Source organism: Oreochromis niloticus, linkage group LG15 (genome assembly GCF_001858045.2).
Source record: "Oreochromis niloticus isolate F11D_XX linkage group LG15, O_niloticus_UMD_NMBU, whole genome shotgun sequence".
Taxonomy (NCBI): Eukaryota; Metazoa; Chordata; class Actinopteri; order Cichliformes; family Cichlidae; genus Oreochromis; species Oreochromis niloticus.
The window spans coordinates 22,827,414-22,855,375 of NC_031980.2; the positions used below are offsets into that span (position 1 = coordinate 22,827,414).

General features: G+C 40.7%; 2 protein-coding genes across 2 annotated transcripts; one reads left to right on the plus strand and one right to left on the minus strand.

The window, feature by feature from the left end:
- The first annotated feature begins 11,007 nt into the window (after window positions 1–11,007).
- LOC112842389 (uncharacterized) lies at window positions 11,008–12,817 on the plus strand. The gene is made up of 2 exons (XM_025898765.1): window positions 11,008–11,420; window positions 11,787–12,817. Exons 1-2 carry the CDS (start codon window positions 11,022–11,024, stop codon window positions 12,084–12,086), a joined length of 699 nt encoding a protein of 232 aa, XP_025754550.1. The 5' UTR covers window positions 11,008–11,021; the 3' UTR covers window positions 12,087–12,817.
- Window positions 12,818–17,716: 4,899 nt separating this feature from the next.
- Window positions 17,717–24,342, minus strand: e2f6 (E2F transcription factor 6). The gene is made up of 10 exons (XM_019346327.2): window positions 24,067–24,342; window positions 23,414–23,639; window positions 23,310–23,383; window positions 21,596–21,630; window positions 21,403–21,458; window positions 20,939–21,125; window positions 20,543–20,698; window positions 19,727–19,841; window positions 19,356–19,506; window positions 17,717–18,278 (listed from the first exon to the last, which is right to left on the minus strand). The coding sequence occupies exons 1-10, from the start codon at window positions 24,181–24,183 to the stop codon at window positions 18,220–18,222; spliced, it is 1,176 nt and encodes a 391-aa protein (XP_019201872.1). The 5' UTR covers window positions 24,184–24,342; the 3' UTR covers window positions 17,717–18,219.
- Between the last annotated feature and the right edge of the window lie 3,620 nt (window positions 24,343–27,962).

The window sequence follows — 27,962 nt, forward strand, 5'->3', positions numbered from 1 at the left end:
GAACCGTCTGAAACAGCAGCTTCAGCAGAGGGACAGCGAAATCCTGATCCTCAAACAGGAGAAGGAAAGTCTGTCTGCTGAGCTCGCACAGCTTCAGAAACATGAGGCCTCTCTGAAAGAAACTCTGTGGAATGAGAAAACACACAGAGAGAATCTGGAGCAGGAGAAGAAAGTCCTGGAGGAAGAAAATAAGAAAGTCCTGGAAGGGCAGAAAGTGGTGAAGGACACAAAAGAAATGCAGAAAAAAAATGGACGAGCAGACAAAAGAATTAGAGGAGGCAAAGACAGAGACAGTAGAAATGGTAACCCCAGAGACATACATCCTCCAGATGTATCTGAGCACAGATGAGATCAACCAAATACAGGAGACAAAGGTTGAAATATCACCATGGGAGAAAACACTGAAAATGCAGGATAAGTTGTGTGTGAACAGACTGATCCAGTTGGTGGTTTCACAGGCCATAGAAAAAGTCTGCTCTAAATACAAGCTCTTCACAGAGCGCCTCACTCCCGACTGCATCAGCGATCGCCTGATTCAGAAAATCTGGCCTGAAATTGAAACAATGAAACATTTGGATCTGTCCCCAAAACGGCTGAAAAATCTAGACAAGGCCATTATCAAGGATCTTTGCGTAGCACACAACTGCAAGGAAAAGTATTTGATTTTTAATCTGAGGGAACAGCTTGATAACTTTACTGTCCCAACCTTCACCAAACACCTGTTTGCATTACCACGAAGAGTACTCAGTGTGTCTAAAAACAGGGAAGAGTACAAGGAAGTGGTGAAAAATGTCATTGAAGATGTGGTAATGCACACTATGAACCAAAGAAATAAGTCAGCAGATCCAGATATAGTTGAGTTTACTATACAGAGGCTTAACAGTAAGATGTGGAGCAAAATTGTGTCCAAAAACTACAGAATGTCCTTGGAGAACACAGTGGTTAAAAAGAAACACTCTTCTCCTAACTTCCTTCCCTCATCACCAACTGGCCGAGGCAGATGGCCACCCCATCCCAGAGCCTGGGTGTGCCGGAGCTTTCTCTCTTTTAAAAGAGAGTTTTTCCTTCCCACTGTCGCCAAAGTGCTTGCTCTAGGGGGTTGGAGTTTTTGTGCATTATTGTAGGGTCTTGACCTTACAATATAAACCACCATGAGGGAAGTGTTGTTGGAGTTTGGTGCTGTTTCCTAAATCAAAATGTCCAATTACAACAGGACATTTGGAGTTCAGAAACAGCGCCAAACCACAAAACAAAATAAAATAAAAATTTAAAATAAAAAAACCCTCTGAATTTGTGCTTTGTTTTATTTGCTGTAAATTTGCTAAGAATGTCATATAAGATTAGAATTGTGTGTCTCAATATCATGTATCATAGCATCACCCTGTAGTTCAATTTGAAGTGGATGTCATAGTAATGTCTTTCTGTATGTGTGTATAAACCGGTGCTGAAAAAACACTGGAGACACTCAAAGTATAACCGGTGTTTGAGGTTAGCTGGTTACATTTGTTTAGATATTCTACTTTCCGTGTTGTGTCGCACCTGCTGCTGTTGAGGGAACACTCCCACGTTACCTGGTGATAGTCACAGTTTAGTGTGGTCAGCCGCCTGCTCAATATAACATGATATCATTACATAATATTTATGTTAATGTACTTTGTTTCTTTAGCTCAGAGCTGCTGGAGATTGCATTCACACTCAGGCTGACACATCTGAATTAAAACTAATAAACAGGATTTAAAAGGAGGGAGCGATGGACACTGAGCAGCAGATCAGCCCGTGTAGAAACAGGACATAAGTTTAAGGAACAGGGGGAATAATTCACTCGTGATCATTTTTGATCTGACTGAGTGATGCTGGCTTCTCTCCTGGACACATCTTTCCTTTACATGCAGGTCACTGATGTAGAATAGAATAGGTGTAACACGGTAGGGGACCAGGGTGCCTCACTGCAGCTTGATAAATAATAAGCTAATCAGAAGTGCTTCGCCTACGGAACCTGGGTGTGTGAATAAAACACAGGAAACAGAAATAGAGCCCAAAAATAAATATATTATTTATGTTAAGTTACTGTGGAATTTATAGACAGATATACAAAAAATAAATATATGCATATATCACAACAAAACAAAATGGCCCAACAAATTTATTCAACAAAAGTTGAATAAATCGGCCGGGTTATTGCACGCTGTCAATCGATATGGAGTCCGTACATAGTCCATATCTGACAAGCACGCTAACCACACAGACAGCAGCAGCGATGAGAGCAGGGGACATGGAGCAGATTGACCCGGAACTTATACAGAGTTCATTCCCGCCACAATAAAGGGATTTCCGGAAGTGGAAGCGGAGCAAGCCTATATGGAGACCTGCAAACTGGGTCATACCACAATTCTGGTTGAATATACTTGATGATTTTAGGCACTATATGGTTGAAAATAACTCCTGTTTTTTTAAGTAATTTAAACGTATCGTGACATAGCCCAAAAAATATTCTGATGTGAGATTTTCCAGTTTTAATTTCAAGCACACCCTACAACAGGCAATACAGTATAGTATACAGAAACATCTGTGCTGAGGAATGGCCTGGAAGTCCCAAGGTCCCAATGACAGCAACAGCAGGAAGAAGGAACAAGAGAAGCTGGAGAAGTACCAAGGGCTCAGAGAAAAGGTGGAGAGGATCTGGAGGGTGAAGGTAAGAGTGGTCCCAGTGGTAATCGGAGTGCTCGGTGCAGTGACCCCCAAGCTTCATAAGTGGTTCCAGTAGATCCCAGGAACAACATCAGAGATCTCTGTCTAGAAGAGCGCAGTCCTAGGAGCAGCAAAGATACTGAGCAGGACCCTCAAGCTCCCAGGCCTCTGGTAGAGGACCCGAGCTTGAAGGATAAAGACTGCCCGCAGGGGGGAGAGGGAAATTTTACATATATATAAAGATACAGTTTAAAGATACAGACACAGCTGAAGTTATAAAAGAAATAAGTTGATTTTCAGGTGTCAGGTGGGAGGCAATGAATTTATTGAACACCACAAATTCACTTCTGGCTTCATGTCAAAGTTGTGTACCACATCCAGCTATAGACCTGAGTGAGTCATGATGAGCCCATAAGAAATGGCAGCAGGACACCATCTTGTAAACCTTCCCGTTAACTCTTCTTGTCCTTCTGTCACAGATCACCACTAAAACTCGTTGTATCCTCCCACTACACCCTGCCTGCACTCTCTTCATCACCTCATTCATTCACTTTTTGTTTCTTTGGATGGTTGCTTTCAGTTATTTACAGCAAACTCATCCACCTTCACCACCTCCATCCTTCTCACTCATGTATTCTGTCTGACTGCCGAAACACTGGATTCAAAAAGCTGAGATAAAGGTGTGATTCCAAATCTGGGCTGAAACTAAAGAAGCAAAGAATTATGCCACGTGAAACATTTGAACAAGCTAAACAAATGATAATGGATGAGTGAAAGTAGCACTAGATTTGGCAGCTAAATACAGAGAAATGACTTCGTTTCTAAAACATTCATCTCTGTGATTAATCAACATGTTTGCTGAATTTGCAACGTTTTGTCAAAAGGATTAAAGTCAGAGATTAAAGTCAAATATTTTAACAAAATAAAAAGAACAACAAAAACATAATACACATGATTTAAACGTTTTAGTGTTGTGTAGAAACCTCATAAATACAATCACAGTCATTTTCACAAGTTTAAAGTTTAGAGGAAATGTTCAAATGCCCTGACACAGAAAAGCACCTGATCAGAAAATGTTTAGGATTGTTGTTTGTGTTTTATACTTAATACGAGTGCCGGTAATAAACCAGTTATCGTTTAGTATGGGTTATTACTATTGTTTAGAATTGTTGCAGAACACGGTTTGGTTGTTGTAATGCAATATTAATCCATATGAAATAGGTGATGCTCATTTTCATCCACTCAGGCCAAAAAGATCCATTTGTAATGCTGCTTAAAGTAGTAGCATCAACTTAGATAGTCTAACTAAACACAGTGAGGCTGATTACATGGACATTCATAGAAAATCCTGTCTGGTAGGTGGGATGGCAGACTCAATTACTGCTGACAATCATTTTATAAATTTTATCTTAACTTAACCTGGTATATTCTTTAGAAAAGATGATCCAGTGAAATAGCCTTTGAAAAAGGATCTCGTCACATGTAAACAACAATTATTTAATACATGCATGCTACAGATTTGACAATTACAGCCTCTCATTTTCCACCTTATTTCCCCTTTAATTTAATGACTGATATGTTGAAATGGTTTGACACACAGTGAAATGAGTTAATGCACATCAGAAAGTGCATATTCAAATGAATCTCCACATTAAGATGAGTGTAGCCTGGAAAATGGTTAGCCACACAGGACACAATTACTGGGGTTCTTAATGTGCAGTTTTTATTGTCAATGACGACTGAATAAACAAAAATGTCCTTTGACCTTTACTTTTGTCAAACAGCAGCCATATGGACTTGTACTGAACACTGACAACATGAGAGGTAACGTGGCAAAGTAACAGAATAAACGATTAAAAAAATAGATGCGCCAGTACAATACGAGGAATAAAGGAAATGAAATAAAGTACAAAACACAAAAATATGGCAGTGGCCTCTGTCTGTGCAGAACAAAATACAAAGAGCTAAATCACACAAGGCTCCTTTAAAAAATGTGGAAGTGTTACATACATTTTCTATAAACACTTACATTCCACGGCAATCTCAGCTCACTTGGAACACTGCAGCACACAGACAATCTCGCAACTTATCCCTTACTGCAGAAAATGGCCCCTCACCCACATACAGGTCCTTTGCATCATCCATGTCAGAAATACATCATCTTGTTAAAATACTGACGTTTTACCACTGCACTACTACCAGTATGTTTCAACGAGTTATGTGCATATTTAACAATTCCTTACCAACAATTTAACTTCTTCACAACAATCCCGTTTCACATCCACACATAAAAGTAAACAGGAAGTCCCAAGATGCATTTCGGTTGAGAATTCGTCTATAAACGAAATAGCATTTTCAATCTGATCTTTGTTTTTTAAGAATAAAGCGGTGTCGTCTGCTAGTTGAGTCAGTCGGATTTCTTTAGCAAAAATAGACAAACCTTTAGTTACTGGGCTATTCAAAATGTGTAATGAAAGTACTTCAGCCACAATCAAAAATGAAAAAAAGGCAAAATTGGGCAACCTTGGCGAACAGATCTCATGACTGGAAATCTTTTAGTAGTATTTGGTTATAGTATAACACAACTGTCAATATTTTTATAAAACCTTTCGATAGTTGACACAAAGTTTGGACCAAAACCAAAAGTTTTGAGTGCTTTAAATAAATAATAATGTTGTACCGTATCGAAAGCTTTATAAAAATCAAGAAACACAATAAGAGAATCATCATCTATATTGTCAGAGTGGTCTAATAGGTCAAAAACAGCCTTATGTTTGAACTGATATGGCGGTTGGTCATGAATCCGGTTTGCGTTTCAGCTGTGATCTCATCAAGATTTTTTTTTAATCTTTTGGCATAGAGCAATGAGATAATCTTAAAATCTATGTTCAAAAGCGTGATAGGTCTCAAATTTTCTATAACAAGAAAATCTTTATCAGTTTTAGGAATTAAAGTTATAATACCCCGTTTCATGCTTGTGGACATTTCTTGTCTATCAAGGCATTCCTTAAATAATTCTAATAAAGGATCAACAATGATATCCCAGAAATGCAAATAAAATTCTCCTGATGAACCATCATTGCCTGGAGATTTGCCCTTTTTCATTGATCGAATTGCCTCTGAAATTTCTGATTTTGTTATGAGACGTTCACAATTAGTTTTAAAGTTTTCTGAGATAGTTGGTGCAAAACTTTTAACTGACTCGATGAATCTATCACAATCATTGATATTACAATTTGATTTGTATATATCATTGTAGAATGAACCTACATGTTTTGAGATATCTACATGATTAGTGGTTATGTTATTATCAATCTTAAGAGCAGATACATTGTTTCTTCTTTGGTTTTGTTTCTCAAGAGCAACAAAGGAACTAGAATTTCTTTCACCTAGTTCTAGCCATTTTGCTTTGGACCTTATAAAAACCCCTTTAGCCCTGTTAATGTTTGCATTATCTATTTCTTCCTTTAGTCTGTTCTTATTGGTACTCTATCCAGAAGATCGTCTGGAGGATCATTATAATCCCCTCCAAGAATCATGTGGGCTTTAAAAAAATCAAGTTTCTCAGATAATTGTATGCACATGGATTTGGCCTGATTTGGGTTGTTATGACTGTATAAATTACAGACTATAAAGAAGGTGTTGTCCAATTTGAAAACCAGAATAATGACAGTGCAAAACGTTTCGTCTACATTGTTTTTGTTGGGGAGAAAACTTACAAACATACAGTACAGCACTTCAGAGTCACACTGCTAGCGATTGATGTAGCGATTCTGTACTGTACAGGAGAGACGGCAGGGAGGAGATCGACAATGGTCTACAGCTGATCAGGACGCAGAACACACTGCGCTTTAAAATAAAACAGCGAGGCTGAGAAAGGTGAACCGCGTTTTAGCGAGGGACCACTGTAATTGTGAAGATAAGTCACAACATACCCTTCGTAAATACTAATATATAGAGACCCTTACCAGCAATCATTCATGTATTTTTTATATCCTGTGGCTTTTTTTCACGGTTTGTTGACATGCTGTGTAGGTGTGCACTTGACCAGCTGATATTTGGCTTTGACTCTTGTTAACCTGTAGTTTGAATACTGGACATTTCCCTCTTTAAATCATAAGAACTGTCACTATACAGAGATGTGCTTCTGAATGTGGATGATTCTGATTTTGTAATGCAGTTTTGCTTGTGTTGAGTAATGTAAACAACCAATCGATCTACACGCTTCAAACGTCAAAATTGATCATTTGATTTTTTTATGACACAGCAATGATGAGTGTTCCCACCTCCTGCTCTTTGTAACATAATGCGATCTCTCCGTTTTAGTATTTTGGACATGATTTTGGAGTCCACCTTCGCAGTAGCGATTGACCGCAAAATAAAGCTACCGGAAATGTACAACCCTACATCCGGTTTTAAAATAGGAAGTTAGCGTTTTCTCGTGCACAGGGTCTATGCGGCCTTCAAATGCGTCCTTCATTTCCCTGGATTTTAAGGATGGGTCGGTGTAGACTTCATGGCCCAACATATCCCAGACTTCATAGCGCGGCGGTGGGTGTGGATAATTTTGCCGAAAAAAACGGCGGAAGCGGGGCGGCAAAACAGTAAACCTTTAAAAGTAAGTACTGAATAATATGTCACTTATTTATGTGCAAATGTTTAATAATGAAGAACATTAAAACATTAGCAATGTTAGTACTAACTTGGTTTTAAAGCCTTTACTTTAAAATATACGCCGCTCAATAGTCGGCCTTAATTTTACAGAGAATGTGATGATTTTATGGATAATTAAAGTCAGTCATATATCCACAAACACAACAAGCTGAAAGTCAGTGATGCTGCTCGGTTTGCAGTCCTGAATATCACAGCACAAGCAGGATTCACTGCACTGTTAATGTTAGCTATGTTATATTGCTGCCTCTGTTCGGTGGAGTCGAGCCAAACGGACTTTAACGTGTGTTTGAACGAGCTGACGGTTCACTCGTTAAGCTGAAAGAAAGATGCTTTAATCACAGGAGTCACACATGTGTCCACTGTACCATCTGGGAACTCTTCTTCTTTAGCACTCGTAATAACACAAACACTAAATCCTCCTTCTCTTGTGCTGTTTTGTAGCAGTGTGTACACCTGAGACTGTCACCTGTCTGTCTGTCCTGCACTCTCTCTCTGTTTCTTTCTCTCTGATTGTGGAATAAAAGTATGAACATGTATTTATAAGTTACACTTGTGTTTGAATCCTGCAGCTTATCACACATTTGATTTCCATGTGTGACAACTGCAAGTGTCCAGAGTGAGGACAGACTGAGGGACCCACTGCTGCACATCATCTGTGAGGCTTTGCACCCCTGATGATCCACCAGGCCAAACTCACCAGTGTGTGAGGAAGAGGAGGAGGAAGAGCCAGCAGCAGCTGACAGATGGAGAGAATAGACAGACTGTTCCCTGTTTGTGAAGGACTGCTAGGAAACTTTAACATAACTAATTGTCTGTCCTGAATCAGTCTTATTAGGTAATGTTCAAATAATTTGATCATTCCAGTGTTTTCAGTGTGGGAGAAAGTACTCAGGGCCTTCAAGTTACACACTATGAAAGGCAGCAACAAGTTTAATATTCAGAAACCTGAAGTATGTATCAGCAGCAGAATGGACCTAAAAATAAATGTTTGTTTCAGTTCTATGAAGCTTTGAGTATTTTGGATTAGTAGTACTGCTGTGTTTGTTGCATCATATTGCTGTAATTGTTTATATGCTTTATATATTCTGAGGTAAGTTGATCTATAGTGTTACATCATATTCTATAAGGATGTTATGTGTTTGTATACTTTCTGCCCAGTTTGACCCATTTAGCAGAAGTCAGCCTGTTTAAGGCTCTGATATCTATTCTGTACGACTTACAGCAGTTATGACATGGTATGATTTTCTCACCCAATAAAGGAATATTTAATATATCAGTCTACTCTTCATTTTATCAGAAACAGTTTTCACAGCTTGTACATTTTCTTTTTACACATATATGTAAGCTTTGAGCCAAATTTAGTAATGCCAACATATTAAACTAACAATTGTCTCTTATATATAATACATCTATAGATACACTGTCAGAGATACTTGTCTTTGAGTGAATTACAGATGTAAACATCTATGTTTGTTGGGAGCAGTTCTGATTGTACAGTCTGACAGCTGCAGGGAGGAAGGACCTGCGGAAACGCTCCTTCATGCATCTAGGATGCAGCAGTCTGTCACTGAAGGAGCTCTGCAGTTCAGCAACATTTACATGAATGGGGTGGGAGACTCTGTCCATCAGAGATGTTATTTTGGCCAGAGTCCTTCTGTCTCCCACCACCTGCACTGGGTCCAGGGTGCATCCCAGAACAGAGCTGGCCTTCCTGATGAGTTTATCCAACCTCTTCCTCTCAGCTGCCGATAAACTGCTGCTTTGCACGCAGCAATGAATTTTGTTCACTCAAATTTAGCTTTTCTTCGCTCAAAATAAATTTCTTCTCAAAATGCAACACTTGCACCTGCAAAATTTTTTTACGTGGGCTCAGAATAGTGGCACAAAAATAACGCCATACACGTCTGCCATAAGGGAAGAAGGGAACGAAGAAAGTAAACTGGATGTCTGTAAAATTAACTAGAAACTTGTGAGGCGCTAAGGTATAAACACCTAAAGAAGATACTCTCAAAAGGGAACTCTAAGTTTCTAGTACCTAAGTAAAATTTATCACACTGCTTTTTTGTTTGTTTTCAATGAAGTGACCCAAATGCTTAAGCAAATTAAGGCCCGTTTCAAACATGAAAGGCAAGGGCATCAGGCCATGACGTCAGAAACTCTGACAGAATGTTCTTTGTGCGCGTTACCTATTTTCAATCAGCCAATAGGGAGCGTTGTTGTGGGCGGGGCTAGTTTCAAAGACGAAAGGCAAGAGAATCATGGGCTGACATCAAAGTCAACCCAAATCCATAAATAGCCAGGTGAAACCGCACACTGTCGCACGTTTCTTACTTACAGTCACGAGCGATTACTGGATGAACTTTTGTTCTGCTACCCTCAGTCTTATCTCAATATCGGATTCATTGTAACACCGTAGCTTTGTTTTGGGGCAGGAGAAGAAAGTCCTGGAGGAAGAAAATAAGAAAGTCCTGGAAGAGCAGAAAGTGGTGAAGGACACAAAAGAAATGCAGAAAAAAATGGACGAGCAGACAAAAGAATTAGAGGAGGCAAAGACAGAGACAGTAGAAATGGTAACCCCAGAGACATACATCCTCCAGATGTATCTGAGCACAGATGAGATCAACCAAATACAGGAGACAAAGGCTGAAATATCACCATGGGAGAAAACACTGAAAATGCAGGATAAGTTGTGTGTGAACAGACTGATCCAGTTGGTGGTTTCACAGGCCATAGAAAAAGTCTGCTCTAAATACAAGCTCTTCACAGAGCGCCTCACTCCCGACTGCATCAGCGATCGCCTGATTCAGAAAATCTGGCCTGAAATTGAAACAATGAAACATTTGGATCTGTCGCCAAAACGGCTGAAAAATCTAGACAAGGCCATTATCAAGGATCTTTGCGTAGCACACAACTGCAAGGAAAAGTATTTGATTTTTAATCTGAGGGAACAGCTTGATAACTTTACTGTCCCAACCTTCACCAAACACCTGTTTGCATTACCAAGAAGAGTACTCAGTGTGTCTAAAAACAGGGAAGAGTACAAGGAAGTGGTGAAAAATGTCATTGAAGATGTGGTAATGCACACTATGAACCAAAGAAATAAGTCAGCAGATCCAGATATAGTTGAGTTTACTATACAGAGGCTTAACAGTAAGATGTGGAGCAAAATTGTGTCCAAAAACTACAGAATGTCTTTGGAGAACATTGAACAACTCAGCCTGACAATATACACTGAACTCCAAGAAACGTGGCCTCCTTCAATACTGAGGTCAAGCAACTCATTGGTTGACAAACTAATCATGGCAACCTTCAAAAAACATGCCAAACTGAGGAGACAAAACATCATCTTTAGGGCTTTCTCGTGTGCACGCTAAAATTGAACTGACACGTGCATGTAATTGTGTGACAAAACTCTTAAATGGGCTTAAAATATTCATTTAGATTGGGCATCTAAATTAAATTTTCAAACCAGAGTGGTTAAAAAGAAACACTCTTCTCCCAACTTCCTTCCCTCATCACCAACTGGCCGACGCAGATGGCCACCTCATCCCAGAGCCTGGGTGTGCCGGAGGTTTTTCTCTTTTAAAAGTGACTTTTTCCTTCCCACTATTGTCAAAGTACTTGCTCTAGGGGGTTGGAGTTTTTGTGCATTATTGTAAATGTCAGAAATGAGCAACCAAAAAGCAAAACCAGAATTTGTGTGCACTCTGCCAAAAAGTGCACTGGACAACCTTATTCAGGTTAGGAAAACCTTCCAAAACACTCTCTCTGAAAATCAACTTTTAAGAGAGGATACAAAGACAGCCAGACAGCAAATCAAACAGCTGATGGCCAAAATTTCACTGATGCATGCCAAGCTGGACCAGTATGAGATCCAAGCTGGAGAACTCACTGATGAATCAGTGTCATGCAAAGTGGAAATGAGCAGCGCCAGCAACGAAAAAGGGGATCAGACTTGTTGTGTTTTCATCTCAGGTCAGGAAAAGATCATCACCTTTGACCTTGAGATGAACCATCTGAAACAGCAGCTTCAGCAGAGGGACAGCGAAATCCTGATCCTCAAACAGGAGAAGAAAAGTCTGTCTGCTGAGCTCGCACAGCTTCAGACACGCGAGAAACCAAAATTTGTGTGCACTCTGCCAAAGAGTACACTGGACGACCTTATTAAGGTTAGAAAAGCCTTCCTAAAAGCTCTGTCTGAAAATAGACCTTTAAAAGAGGATTCAAAGACAGCCAGAGAGCAAATCAAACAGCTGATGGCCCAAATTTCAATGATGCGTACTAAGCTGGAACAATATAAGATCCAAGCTGGAGAAGCAAAAGAGGAAGAGACTTGTTCAGATCAGGAAAAGATCATCACCTTTGACCTTGAGATGAAACGTCTGAAACAGCAGCTTCAGCAGAGGGACAGCAAAATCCTGATCCTCAAACAGGAGAAGGAAAGTCTGTCTGCTGAGCTCGCACAGCTTCAGAAACATGAGGCCTCTCTGAAAGAAACTCTGTGGAATGAGAAAACACACAGAGAGAATCTGGAGCAGGAGAAGAAAGTCCTGGAGGAAGAAAATAAGAAAGTCCTGGAGGAGCAGAAAGTGGTGAAGGACACAAAAGAAATGCAGAAAAAACATGGACGAGCAGACAAAAGAATTAGAGGAGGCAAAGACAGCGACAGTAGAAATGGTAACCCCAGAGAGATACATCCTCCAGATGTATCTGAGCACAGATGAGATCAACCAAATACAGGAGACAAAGGCTGAAATATCACCATGGGAGAAAACACTGAAAATGCAGGATAAGTTGTGTGTGAACAGACTGATCCAGTTGGTGGTTTCACAGGCCATAGAAAAAGTCTCCTCTAAATACAAGCTCTTCACAGAGCGCCTCACTCCCGACTGCATCAGCGATCGCCTGATTCAGAAAATCTGGCCTGAAATTGAAACAATGAAACATTTGGATCTGTCCCCAAAACGGCTGAAAAATCTAGACAAGGCCATTCTCAAGGATCTTTGCGTAGCACACAACTGCAAGGAAAAGTATTTGATTTTTAATCTGAGGGAACAGCTTGATAACTTTACTGTCCCAACCTTCACCAAACACCTGTTTGCATTACCACGAAGAGTACTCAGTGTGTCTAAAAACAGGGAAGAGTACAAGGAAGTGGTGAAAAATGTCATTGAAGATGTGGTAATGCACACTATGAACCAAAGAAATAAGTCAGCAGATCCAGATATAGTTGAGTTTACTATACAGAGGCTTAACGGTAAGATGTGGAGCAAAATTGTGTCCAAAAACTACAGAATGTCCTTGGAGAACATTGAACAACTCAGCCTGACAATATACACTGAACTCCAAGAAACGTGGCCTCCTTCAATACTGAGGTCAAGCAACTCATTGGTTGACAAACTAATCATGGCAACCTTCAAAAAACATGCCAAACTGAGGAGACAAAACATCATCTTTAGGGGGTCTTGATGCATTCTCAGTCATCCAGGAAAGTAAATCTCCAAAAGTTGAATCTGTTCATCTGGACGTAGCATTTTGTGGGAGAAACGTTTCGTCACTCATCCAAGTGACTTCTTCAGTCTCAGCTGACTGCAGGTTTCCCCAAACCTTATAAACAGTACATTTGCATAATGACTGAAACCAGCCCACTGAGGAACAATGGGCTGTGAGGTCAGTTCCTTAATCATAATTATGCAAATTCCCATGACCATTGATCAACAATCACTGACCAAAACCCACTGATCAAAGAACACTGATCAATGGCCATGAGTACCATTCACAGAGAGTTGGGGAATGGCTGCAATCACAGCATTGTAAGATGGCGAAAGATGTACCCTTAGGCCCCCTCCTCGATTCAGAGATGGTCTTTCCCTTTTCACGTAAATGGCCTCCATGACTCCGCGCTCAAACCAGCGTTCCTCCCTGTCCAGGATGTGTACATCCTCATCGTTGAAAGAGTGTCCACTGGCCTGTAGGTGTAAATAGACTGCAGAGTCCTGGCCTGATGAGGTTGCTCTTCTGTGTTGTGCCATCCGCTTCGCTAGAGGTTGTTTGGTTTCCCCGATGTATAAATCCTGGCAATCCTCCTGGCACTTAACAGCGTACACTATGTTACTCTGTTTGTGTCGGGGGACCCGATCCTTGGGGTGGATCAGTTTTTGGCGCAGCGTATTTTTGGGGTTTAAAAACCACAGAGACCTGGTGTTTAGAAAAAATGCGTCTCAACTGTTCCGATACTCCTGACACATATGGGATCACTACAGGTTTTCGCCTGGGCAGCGGTTGTCCTTCTCTCCTGGATCGGCTGGAGCTTTCTTTAGGTGCCTTCCCAGCTTTGACAAAAGTCCAGCTGGGATAACCACATTTACTCAGGGCCTTCTTGATGTGCTGTTCTTCTGCCTCCCTGGCTGCTGTGTCATCATCTTTAGGGCTTTCTCGTGTGCACGCTAAAATTGAACTGACACGTGCATGTAATTATGTGACAAAACTCTTAAATGGGGTTAAAATATTCATTTAGATTGGGCATCTAAATTAAATTTTCAAACCAGAGTGGTTAAAAAGAAACACTCTTCTCCTAACTTCCTTCCCTCATCACCAACTGGCCGAGGCAGATGGCCACCTCATCCCAGAGCCTGGGTGTGCCGGAGGTTTCTCTCTTTTAAAAGAGAGTTTTTCCTTCCCACTGTCGCCAAAGTGCTTGCTCTAGGGGGTTGGAGTTTTTGTGCATTATTGTAGGGTCTTGACCTTACATTATAAACCACCATGAGGGAAGTGTTGTTGGAGTTTGGTGCTGTTTCCTAAATCAAAATGTCCAATTACAACAGGACATTTGGAGTTCAGAAACAGCGCCAAACCATAAAACAAAATAAAATAAAAATTTAAAATAAAAAAAACTCTGAATTTGTGCTTTGTTTTATTTGCTGTAAATTTGCTAAGAATGTCATATAAGATTAGAATTGTGTGTCTCAATATCATGTATCATAGCATCACCCTGTAGTTCAATTTGAAGTGGATGTCATAGTAATGTCTTTCTGTATGTGTGTATAAACCGGTGCTGAAAAAACACTGGAGACACTCAAAGTATAACCGGTGTTTGAGGTTAGCTGGTTCCATTTGTTTAGATATTCTACTTTCCGTGTTCCAGATCCCCAGAATTGATATTTTCAACGAATGGTCTTTTCTGCCTGTCAGTGTGCCATGCAGTTTTCAAGATTAAAGACCTTGGCAAAGAAAAAAAAAGCTCCCCACTCCTGGAAATGCATCTAGCCTTCATAACAATATTATTTTCAGACAACAATTAATTATTTTAATTTTGAATAGTGAAATGCCAAACAGTGAAATGATTTAATGCACATCAGACAGTGCATATTCAAATGAATCTCCACATTAAGATGAGTAATGCCTTCAGACATTATATCTGTGGCTAATCAGACAAAAGTTCGGAGTGCTACAAAACACAGCCACGTGATCTAGATTAAAACATTCTACATGACTCGGTCTCTTTCTAGTCGTCCTCTGGATGTCAAGTGCACATCAGGAGTAGAAGTTCTCGGCCAGCTTCCTCATTCTTTTATTGCAGTGTGCTGATGGGGCAGATGGACAGTGGTCTGCCATGTTTTCTGCAGCTGCAAACATACGTAATCCCACCTCATCTTCAGGTTGCTGCTCTGTGCTGGCCCCTTACAGCTCATCTTTGTCAGCGTTTGGATGGAAGACTATAATCAATAACTTTTAGTATTAGACATAGGACATAAACAGAGGAATGGCTTATTTGAAGAGTTTCAGTCAGGTTTCAGAGCTCATCACAGCACAGAAACAGCTTTAGTGAAGGTCACAAATGATCTTCTTATGGCCTCTGACAGTGGACTCATCTCTGTGCTTGTCCTCAGTGCAGCGTCGAAACTGTTGACCATAATATTCTATTAGTATCAGTATCATCCTGAGTGGCCGCTGGCACAAAAAGCTGTACATCTTTCCTCTAGGTGAGAAACTCATCTTTCTCTCAACCTCACTGAATCCAGCTCAATAAAAAGAAAACAGTATAGCAGGTAGAGAGAGGTACACTGTACAAAGACAATTCGACTGACTGAACAAAGTCAATCAAATTGGCAACAAAATGATCTGTGCATTTTTTGTACCATCGCTGAGAAAATATTCCTTGGTGGTTAACATGACATTCTCAACACATTCCTCTCCTGTAACACCCACACAATATCTGTGCCAAGTTACATTTTGAATCACTGCAGGATTACTGTGTAAATAACAAACACTTGTGCTTAAATCCATTTAATGTAACATGGAAAGATCATATCAAGAGTTCATTAAAAAAACTTTAATAACTGACATGAAATTCTCAACAGATTCCTCCTCTCCTCTGACTTGTCTACTATACATGTGTTTCATTTCAAACCACTATAATGTGAAACTATAGGACAATTATGTTGAAATTCAACAAGCTCTAAGGAATATGCTCACATTTTATCAAAAATTTATTAAAAATCCTCTTTGATATTTTATAGGAAATTCTCATCCTCCTCTGGCTCATCTACTCAACATCTGTGCAGAGCTTCGTTTCAAACTGTTTCAAGACTCCAGAGAAGTTAAAGAACAACTCCGTTCAAATTCAACACGGTCAATGGAATATGATGACATCATATCAGAAACTAATCAAAAAACTACTTTTTGCTTTCTTATGTCGAGTACATTGCAGAGTCTGTACCTTTTCACTTTTACTTGAGTAAAAAAGTTGAATCAATGCTTCAACTTTCTTAGTTTTTACCAGCGTTTACCAGGAATGACAACTCAGCCATAGGGTCTCCAGCTGTCCGTGTTCATGTCTGCACCAGAGTATATTGTGTGCTGTGCTACATGTTTGCATCAAAGTAAGCTTCTGTGGTTGTCCCAAAAGGTTGATTCTGTTCATCTGGATGTAACGTTTTCAGTGGGAGAAACGTTTTTTCACTCATTCAAGTGACTTCTTCAGTCTCAGCTGAAACCAGCCCACTGAATGAACAATGGTCTGTGTAGTCAGTTCCTTGGTCATTAATATGCAAATTGTCATGACCATTGATCAAAGACCATTGATCATTGACCACTGTTCAGTGGACATGAGTCCCATTCACAGAGAGTTGGGGAATGGCTGCAATCACAGCATTGTAAGATGGTGAAAGATCTACCCCTAGGCCCCCTCCTCCTCCATTCAGAGACGCTCTTTCCCTTTTCACGTAAATGGCCTCCTTGACTCCTCACTCAAACCAGCATTCCTCCCTGTCCAGGATGTGTACATCCTCATCATTGAAAGAGTGTCCACTGGCCTGTAGGTGTAAATAGACTGCGGAATGCTAACTTGGCACAAGCAGAGCTGTCTCAAGCTATCAACGAGCTCCAGACTGCACACCCGGAAGGTTTTTTTTGTTGTAGCTGGCGACTTCAGCCACGCAAATCTCAAGTCAGTTTTCTTCAAATTCCATCAACACGTGAACTTTCCAACCAGAGGGGATTACTGCCTGGATAAAGTTTACACCAATGCGCGCGGGGCCTACCATGCAACGGTGCATCAGCTCATCCGACCATGCTACTGTGATGCTGCTGCCCACGTACACATCCCTGCTGAAACGCACAAGACCTGCCAGAAAAACCATCAGAGTCTGGCCTTGATTTAGAACTATGAATTATAGTTATATGAAAAAGTCATTTGAGCAGACTGTAGTTGGAAAAACAAGCTGCACAGTAAGATGAGAAACAGTTACCATGAACAGAGTGTGGATCAGCCTGAATAATTAACCAACGATTGCGTCACCTACTTTGACTACAGTTCAGAAATAATATATGTATAATGTGGCAACACCTCTACTGACCTGTGAAGTGATGAGGGCTCACCTGACTGTAGTATTTTACAGCAGAAAGTCCGATTTGATGGATGCACAAGCTTAGACACTCAAAAAGGCGATTCGTTTATTTAAAAGATGTCGATTTCAGAAAGTTTTTTTTCATTTATTTTTGTCTCATGAATCACCTGTGCAGGTGCTAAAAGGAACTGCTAAAAGGAACTGCTAATTCATGTCTGCAATTCATTCATTTTACTTCATCAAATCTACAAAAACTTCTCCACTTTTCACACGGAAACAGGCATCTTCATTCAAAAGTTATTTTGGAGTTCTTTATGAATCTTTTTAAATACATTGATCAGCAGATTTCGATTGAACAAACACAAGAATTAACCATAAGGCCTTTGGTTACACTTACTCATTTCTCTTTTCTGACACACCTCATCAGAGAGAAGAAAAGGTCAGAGGTCACAAAATTCACATATTTAAATCGTTTCAGCTGCTGGTGAAAGAAATGAGCCATCTCCTCATCTTTATACAAGTTCATTTTTATTCATTACAGCATCTTGGAGGTGCGTTTCTAAATGAAAGTTCAAACCAAGATGAAAATACTCAAATATCAGGACATAAACACTGATACAAACACAAAATACAAAGAAGTAAAATATTTTACAGCAAATGTTCGTCAGTAAATAACTGTTATGTGTATTACAAGGCCTCCAGAATCTCTGCACTCATCTGCAGAACGGAGGCTCAGCAGCTCAATTCCCCCCAAAGTCTTTCATACAAAAATGAATCTCCAAACATCCGGGTTAAACGGTCCTCATCCACATCGGTTACGTGAAAAGTGGTGCCAAATGATCCATAAATAAAGTCCCCATCATGCCAGGACTCAGCTGATGACGTTCAGCTGACAGTTCATTTCTGGATCTTTCCAGTCAAAACCGTTTTCAGAAATGTTTTGCAGTTTCTGTTAATGCTTTCAAATTCTTTGTGCTGAACCCTGAAATCAGACGATATCTTCTGGAGATCAGCTGGTAGCTACGTGCTCTGTGTGGGACTCTGTGGGACTCTGTGGAATCGAGGTCTCTGCAACAGCAACAACAGCACCACAACCATGAATTCAGACTACAAACATCAGCTGAGTTACGTTTAGTGTTTATGCTCACCCATAAAAGAAACTGCAGAACCCAAGTGCAAAAATATGCTCGAAGTCATTTAGAGAGAGCTTTTTACATAATCAAGCTTTCTGAGCACACTGAGATCTGATCATGTTTATTGTTCCTGGCCCACTGCTTTCACTGAAATGTTATTCAATCTAGTGCAGAGGCTCATGAGGAGGAAGGGGCCTTCCTGATGCATCCTCCATCAGAGGGGTATACTACGAAGCAAGTTTAACATATCCAAGCTTTGTTTATGTTAGCTGCTTTGACAAAACCTAAAATCTCAGTCAAATATTTCATGCATCACAATGGTGGTTATCGACATTCTGGTGACTCAGGCTTTCTGCTTTAGGACAACTTTGATGCATCACTTCATTCTTAAGAGGAAAATGGATCAACTGAGAGCCGCCTGCTTCTGTCAGACACATTTGTGATGTCCGAATTGAATATATTTATTACTGAGTGCTCCCATTTATTGTTGTAACAGATCAGCTGCACATTGGAGCTCTGAAACTTTAATGATGGACAGAAAGGCTCAACTTTAGTAATGCCAGTAAAGTACGGCTCAATAGGCTGCATGTCTAAATGGCACTTAAGGCATACTGAAAGTAAAACAGGCGTGACTGGCTGACTTTAAATGGAAACGGAACATAACTTGATCCAGACAGGTTTATGTAATCGGCATAAGTTACCATGGTGATCTAGCTAGTAAAAGAGCCAATAATGTGACCCTAAAAGCTCTGACTTTAGGCTCAACATGCCTCACTAACCCACTGATCTCTCTTTGAAGTACACTCCACAGTTAAATATGTAGGTATAAAAACTAGTGACATAATAAACCCACTGGCAATGATAAATACAGGTCCTGATGGTCATCTGCACTGAGCTCATTTATACACGGTGTGTAGCTCAACACTAAACAGTCTAAATATCAACCTGAACCAGTTCAGTTACTAAAACCTCAGGTTTTATCACCCTGTGTTACTCTGTTTTTTTCTGTTACCTCTGTGCAGTGTGGTCGTCTTTATCCGGCTTTCCTCCAGTGTCACAAAGCAGCCACTCATCTCTTCTGTCACAGCTTCACCTGTCCCGATATCGCAAGTCATCATCCTGATGGGACCTCTCCCCCCCTTCAAGTGGACCTGGATGCTGTCCTGCACCAACACACATGCATGAATGTAACCTGAGTTTCAGCGCATGTTTAGAAAAATTTATCATCAGGTTTTGAAAAACAACAAAAACAATGATTATTTTACACACTATTTTAATCATGCTACATTTATTGGAGTTGAACTCAGATAAAAGAGACCAGATCATCCTGAAAATGAACTTTATCCTAGTCTGTGATATTTTAGTATTTTTATGTTGTTTTACCTCTGTCGGTGCAGGAACCTCCAGTTTGGTTTCCTCTGGAGCTTTGACGACGATCACCGTCTGCTCCTGGAAAGCTTCGAGCCGGCTGATGTCCTCATGGGTCACGTAGGCCAATGTGCAGGAGGACAGTTAAAGAAAACTATCTTCTATTCACTTAACAGTTATTAAAGGGTGATTTTAGACCTCACGGTTTCTTTTCATGCCAATGCCAAAAGTGACATTTTAATCTTTATAGAGTGTAAAGAGTGACGCTCTCAGATGTGCAGCTAGAGTAAATCATTGATAGATTTTCTCTCATTTAACCTGCAGTAACTAATGTAATGGCCACAAGGGGGCAGTGGAAGCACAAATATGGAATTATAATAAGAATACAATTATAATTGTATTCTTATAATCTTGAAGGCAAACTCTGCAAACCAGGGGCTGTTTCTGTATCAGCAGGTGTGACACCAAGTGGCATTTAATTAAACTGCAGGTTTTTTCATGCATGAAGAGAAGAAGTTTTGGTGCTCAGAAGTTTTACACAAAGCCAGAGGAGTCTCAGCTCTCTTGGAGTTTTGTTTACTCAAGCATAACATTTTTTTTTTTTTTTTTTTAAACATAGAACATTTACATTAATTTCCATTCAAATTGGCAAAAAAACTTTTTACATTTACTATAAATGGCCCAGTCATGCAAACTGACTTGTTTTTAGGCTAATTTTGAGAAAGAAAAAACTTTGACGTGGTTAAATCATGGCTTACATTCAGGAGAGCATTGTTTTCATTACTTCTGTTCAAACTGTCCTGAGTCCCTGATAGAAATGCATAAGGATATAGAGCGTTCTGGCACTCGTCAGTCATGTCAAACAGCTGCTGGGCGCAGCTTTTGATGAGGCTGTCAAGTGTGTCCTCCACCAGCTTCAGGTTCTCCAGCTCTCTCTGGAACTTCTGCCTGCTCTTTGGCAGAAAGCTGGAGATTGGACAGCTTCCTCTGGACAGACGACAAGTTTACTGTTACACTGTGTTACACAGACAGCACACAGGACCTTAAGTTGAATTTTTTTTTCAAAAAACATCTTTAAGCAACCTCTTTCTACTGATAGAAACCCAAGAGATGTTCATGAAGACCCACAAAGACCTACTGTCAAAAAATGTATTTTGTTAGCGTTTAACATTAAACACACAAAGTATTCAAAACTCAACAGTAAGAAATTAACTTTTGCTCACTCACATCCACTTAACCTTATTGGCTGTCTGCTTCTCAATGAAGCTGAAGCCCTCCAGGACGTTGGTGATGTCATAAACTCGCCGCCTGCGGGTTTGCAGTGTTTTCATCACCTCCCGGAGGTCGATTGAGCCATCGGGCGACATCAGCAGAAGCTCCAGGAAACGCACCGTCAAAACTCCCAGAGACACATCTGAAACCAACATGACACTCAGATAAAGGTGGAGCAAGGGGATAAAAACCATCTTAAATCTACATCTTTCTATGTTATCCACTAAAAGATGTTGCAAACACAGCACAGGTTAGGACTACACTCCACGTGGCTGTTAAAGTCCCAAGCCGTGAGTCTCCAGTTGGCTGGCTGAACATTTACTCGATCTTGTCCGCTACTTCTCCGTATTTCAAATCTACCCTAACCTAACCCTAATAAATAAATCTGAATAAATAGTAAATATAAAAGAAGGATGCACCTTGTCGGGTGGATATCCTGGTCTGTATCATCTCTTTCAAATGACTGAGGATTTCCCTGGAAAGAAAGATTGAAGAAAAAAAAAAAACTAAATTCATTTGTCATTTATTGTTAAGTTGTCTGCCATTTGTAAAATGTAGTAAGAAAGCAAAAAAAAAAAAAAAGGCATTTTGGGTTTGTTTTTTGTTTTTTACCTTCTTGTTCCTAAATCCGTCTTGGCATCTGGTTCCTCGAGTTCAAAAAGTGAAAACAAAGCAGATCAAAGTCAGGATGGTTTCATGTCCACCAAAAAGTGTTAAAAAGCCAACTTATTCACACCAAAAAGTAAGAATTAGGATTAACACACAAAAAAAACAAACAATCAATTACAAGCTGATTTTTTTAAATACATGTTTTCAAACACTGTGGTTAATAAATTAAACAATATTGTAACTGCTTATACACTCAGTTATGTCTTCAATGTAAAAAAAAATATATATTCAGTAAGTCACTAGTTTTGGAATAGGGCTGCCACAAACGATTATTTTGATAGTCGACTAGTCACCGATTATTTTTGCGATTAGTCGACTAATCAGATCATGCATCCAGCATGCATCTGCTCTTATATAACTATCATTAGCTTACAGCTTTAAGTGTTTAGGGTATGTGCTAACTAAAAATAAAGACAAGATGATAGTTTATTAAATTTAATGAGATTTGCAGATTGTTTCGGTGAAGTTTAATAAACTCCTTGCTATCTAAAATATAACGGGACACCGGAGTATATTCTCGAACATCTCACAATAATCAGTTGTCTGCTTGACGTTTATTTAGCCGTGCATAAACTATGACTTTAATCTCAGCCAAACCGATTTACTCAGGAACAAATAAAATACTAAAAAAAGGCCAAACAATAACATTTTTAAGTTATCCAAGTGACAGATATATATTTAACCTGAGTAGCGAAAGACGGTGGTGGGTTTGAAAACGATTTGCCGGGAGTCCGGTGTTCTCACGGGCTCTAGTGAGCCTTGCCCCCGGGTAGCTATCGAGCTAGTGGGTAACAGACGTCTCCGAAAACGCCGGAGCGCTTTTGAAAATATGCGGTGTCTTGATAAACTGAGCAGATATTTGAGGTTTACACAGCTACATTCTCGCCTGAAAATATGTTAAACGTTTATTTTGTGACCCAGAAAGAATAATAAGAGTAATATTAAAACTAACTAGCTGCCGCCATTGTTGAAAACTGAGCAGGGCCGCGCTATGAATTCTGGGACACTGCTTCTTCTTCTTCTTCGGAGTTTAACGGCAGCTGGCATCCTTGTACATGCAGTGCTGCCATCTTCTGTTTCAGTCCGTTATTACACTCTTAAATCCTACAAAGCTTCAAACGACGCGTCGACTATTAAATCAGTCGTCGACGATTTTGATAGTCGACCTAATCGTGACTAGTCGACTAATCGTGGCAGCCTTAGTTTGGAACTGAGAAGTAGAAGAAAATCAAAACAAAAAAAAGTTTTTAACTTAAAAAAAATGCATCAACGTGACATCCCTTTATCCCCCCACTCAACTAAGGGCATAATTTGGTCAAGAATTACTCCAAAGTTCCTCACAGTGGTACTGGAGGCCAAATACATTCCAGTATTCTCACTCCCAAATCACAGGTCGAGGCCTTTATGTATTTAACATGTGTTTACTGATTTGTGTAATTTGGTTAGTGATTCCACATTAGTGCAGACAATGTGCTGGAGGGCTTTCAAACCAGCAACCATGAAAAAAAGAAAAAAAAAAAAAAAACCCAAACAAAACTGGCAAACTTGGCACTTACAGACAGACCCTGTATGACTCTATACAGGGAACAGCAACCAGCTGTGAACTGGACCTTACTTTACATCACACAAAGAAATGTAGAGATAGCCATTTTCTTACCTGCTTATGTGGAGTAGGTCTTTGTGCAAAAGGTATAACAGGAACATTAACTTCCTCCTCCTCTTCCTCCTCCTCCTCCTCCTCCTCACCACCACCACCACCACCACCACCACCTCCTCCAGCAGCCCACTGATCCTCCTCCTCGGACGACTCGGCCCCCCATTGACTAAGCAGACCCAGGGCTCCGTCAAGGCAGGGGGGCATTATGGGAATGGCGTCACTGCTGACGCCTTCATCTGAGATGTCCTCTGGTAGGAAGTGGTCTTCACAGATTAGATGCTGCTCTGCAGAGTCCTGCTTCTCTGTCTCCCTCAGTGCTGCAAGCCACACCTGAACACAGTTACACAGTTAGTCTTTATTGATCTCTAGTTTGACTGGCTGGGTTTTCACTACATCACAGATATTGTGATACATGACCAAAGTATTTTTGATCTGGTAGTTATTTATGATTAAAACTGCATTTATCTGGTAGAAATAAAAAGAAAAAAGTATTAACTCGTCTATTGGCCAAACTACTTTTAAATATCGTAAACAGCACAGCTGATTCCATGTTTTGGAAATGGCTTCCTATTTACTCCAGCTGTGTAGTAAATGAGCTAACACATGTCATCAGGGTTATTTAAACAGCAGCTGTTTAAATGGCATCATGTTAGCGTCATGTTAGCCGATAGAAATCATATATAAGCGATGCTAACGGTCGTTATTCACACATGTAGCTTGTAAATATGTTGTAACTCGCAAAGTCTTTTGACCCTACCTGGACACGCGCAGGGTCCTGGGGGAAGTTGAAGAACCTCTTCTTGGGTCTGTTGAAGAGCCCCCGGCTAACATTTACCATGCGGTTCGGACACCCAGAGACGACACACTTCACCATGGTAATCGTCTCTTCACCGCCCAGCCTCAACACACCGACCGGACAAAGCGCACATCCGCAGCCCGTTTGTAACCGTTAGCACACGGGGAATAAAAACCCGCCACAGCACGACTGGTTTGTTTGTGTCGTCTTCCACGCCGGAAATAGACATGTTTTCACCCGGAAGTACAACAACGCAGGCCACCGATTGCGATACTGCATGTTGGCGCCAAATGTGCGCCCTCTACCGGACAATTGGTCGTGCTCCCCGGACTGGCGGTTTTAGATGTATTTATGGATTTAATTTCTTTTTAAAGCTTTATTCACATATCACAGTTTGTTTGTTTAGACATGTAGACATTCAAACCAGCCTGCTGAAGTTCAAACTTCATAAAAAAGTGACATATGTGACTTTGAAAGTAGCATTGTTGTTGGTGCTAGACAGGCAATATGCAGATTTGAGATGAGATGAGATGAGATAGCCTTTATTTGTCAGTTGCAGTTCACAACCTTGACGACCGTACATACAATACACAAACATCACATTGGGGAGACAGGTTAGGCTAGGTAGCAAGGGAAAAAAACACATCGAAATGTGTAACACAAAAGGATAATCCAGGAATGCACAGATATCAATACACTATAACACAATAACACACAGACAAGCAACATGGGAGAATATTCCAGTGTGTACAGCTGGATCTGGGACCGCTGCAATCTTCGATCGTGCCTCCAGCTGATCCGCTGTCCACATCGGATGGGAGGCAAGCATGGGAGGAGGCGTTGGATTCGGGGGAGGGAGGGTGATAGTATCAGTGTACTTGTTTCGTGCGTGTGTGTGTGTGTATATTCCGTGTTCAGCTGAGAGAAAGTGACACCACGCCCGGTTAAGCCAAGGTCAACAGTCTCCAGTGGACCCAGATGGCCTTGAAGGAGGGACAAAGAGTTCTGACAACAATCCTGTTATCATGGAGAATTTTTGTTGTTCCAGTCAGCTTCGACCTTTGCAGGCCTTCAGCTGGCGCCAGTGGGATAGCCGCATGAGTGAAGATGTTTGTTGTGTGCCCACGTTATTACTGAATTAGGCTGAGCACTCTGAATTAAATCAGGACATAAAGCACGGTCTTTCTCTTGCTTTATTGAATACTGTTGATCTGACAACTAGCCACTTAACGGGGCCTCCTTCCGGACAACAACATCCGGTTCAAAAGTCATCACATTAAGACATAGCCATATATCAGTACATGACAATGTTGAATGTTTGGGTTTAGTGCGAACAACTGCATCCAATTTTTACAGTTGGTCTAATGTCCGTCACTGGTCACCAATTCTCTCAATTCCCGTTCTTCTTCTCCAAGATGTTATCCATATTGCAGAGCCATGAGCTTCTCCTAGATCTTATCCATATTGCGTTCAAAACACAATCTGAGTGCTCACAGTCCTGCCTATCGTCTATCACGTCGGCCAGTCTTATGGGATTTTGAACAGCTGTAGCCGCTTCTTGTTCTTTGATAAGCCAGGTCCGAGCCATCTCCAATCAGCCAGAACTCTGTTATCGTGGTTCCGAATTGGTAGATGTCGTTCAATGTCCTCCATCGAGAGTGTCGCCAGACACACAACGCAACCAACCATCGAGTATCCGGCAGCAAACATCTCCGCAGGACAATCGGGCTCTCCCCAGCCCAGGAAGGTGTCAGTTTCGTTATGGGACCAGTTTATCAAATCCATAATTCTTTAGGTTCTAGAGAACAAGACTGAGAAACTCTTTGAGGGTTAGACAAGACTAGACAAAGACATAGAAGCAGCAGCAGGGAAGATAAGGGAGGGAGAGGGTGAAAGATGAGTCCGCCTCCTCCGAGAGCCTTATTAATCTGAGCAGATCTCACAAACTGCTCAGATTTCCCCACACAACCATCTCTAGGGTTAATGGAGAGTGGCCAAAAAAGTAGAACATATCCAGAGCCCTCTCATCTATACCAATGGCTGCAATTTGACCCACAACAACAACCTCATCATCATCAAGTTTGCTGACAGTAGTCGGACTCATCTCAAAGGGAGACAAGGCAGCCTACAGAGAGGAAGTCCTGAAGTTGGCAGCATGGTGTTCAGAGAACAACCTGGCACTGAACATCAAGAAAACCAAAGAGGTCACTGTCGACTTCAGGAGGCACAGCATTGACTTAGCCCCCTTATACATCAACGGGGAGTGTGTGTTCATATGTATATAGTGCTGCAGAAACTGTGCACCTCACCCTCCTTTCTTCTCCCACATGTTTGCACTGAGTAGGAGATGCTCTGTATCTCATTGTACATCTGTATAGTGACAATAAAGGCATTCTATTCTATTTTATACTAAACAGCAATTCTGCCTTGTTGCTGGGGCAGCACCATCTCTGCTGGGGACAGAAAGAGACTGAACAGGCAAATCCATGGGGCAGGCTCTGTTCTAGGATGCCCCCTGGACCCAGTGGACGTGGTGAGTGACCGGAGAATGGAGGCTAAGCTGTCATCCCTGTTGGACAACATCTCCCACCCCATGCAGGAGACTCTGATGGCACTGAGCAGCTCCTTCAGTGGCAGGCTACAGCACCAACAATGTGGGACGGAGAGATTCCACAGGTCTTTCCTTCCAACTGCTGTCAGACTCTACAACAAAGACTTTGCAGATGACCATACACGCGCAGACAGATGCACACACACACACATTCAATACACCACAATAGCCTTTGCCTAGTCTCCCTTATGTGTGATACTGCTAAGTATAATTTTCCAGTGCAACATAGTATTTTATTCAATTTATATAGTATTTTATTCTATTGTATACAGCATCTTGTTCTGTTTTATATAGTATGTTATTCTATTTTATCTTATTCTGTTCCTTTTTTTCTTAATTTTTGCTGCTTGTAACTTTGTACTGTCCACTTTCTGCCATAACCTAACAAATTTCCCACGTGTGGGACTAATAAAGGTTTATCTTATCTTATCTTATCTTATCTTATCTTATCTTATCTTATCTTGATACCAGAGGATAACAGCCAGACTGCTTTGAGCTTATAGGAAAGCATCAGAAACTCAAATAATAAGTACTTACAACCAAGGTATGCAGAAGACCATGTTCAACCTTGAAGTAGATGAACTACAGCAGGAGAAGAGTACCACTCATTTCAGTTAAGAACAAAAAACTGAGGCTAGAATTCGCCCAGGCTCACCAAACTGGAGAATCAGAAGACTGGAAGAACATTACCAGGTCTGATGAGAGTCAATTTCTGCTGACATTCAGAAGGTAGGGTCAACAACATGAAAGCTTGGCTCTATCCTGCTCTCTATCAGTGTTTCAGGATAGTGTTATTGGTGTGATGGCATGGGGGATATTTTCTTCCAAACTTTGGGTATCCTTTAAATGTTACAGCTTACCTGAGTATCTTTGCTGACCATATTAATTCCTGTATGAACAGTATACCCATCTCTGATGGCAACTTCCAGCAGGATAATGCACCATGTCAGAAAGTTGGTTTCAAACTGGTTAATTGATCATGGTAATGACTTTGCTGCAAAAAGTGTGTGATGCTATCACATCAATATGGACATAAATCACAGAGGATTGTTTTCAGCACCCTGTTGAAACTGTGCCATGAAGAACTAAGGCAGCTCTCAAGACAAAAGGGATCCAATCTGGTACTAGTAAGGTATTGGTAACCTGTAGTAAATAACTGGTTCAGATCAAACACTAACGTGCTTGTAGGTGCCACCAGTAGTAGATAGCTCAGTGTAAGATCCTGACCAGCTGCAGAAGCTGTGTA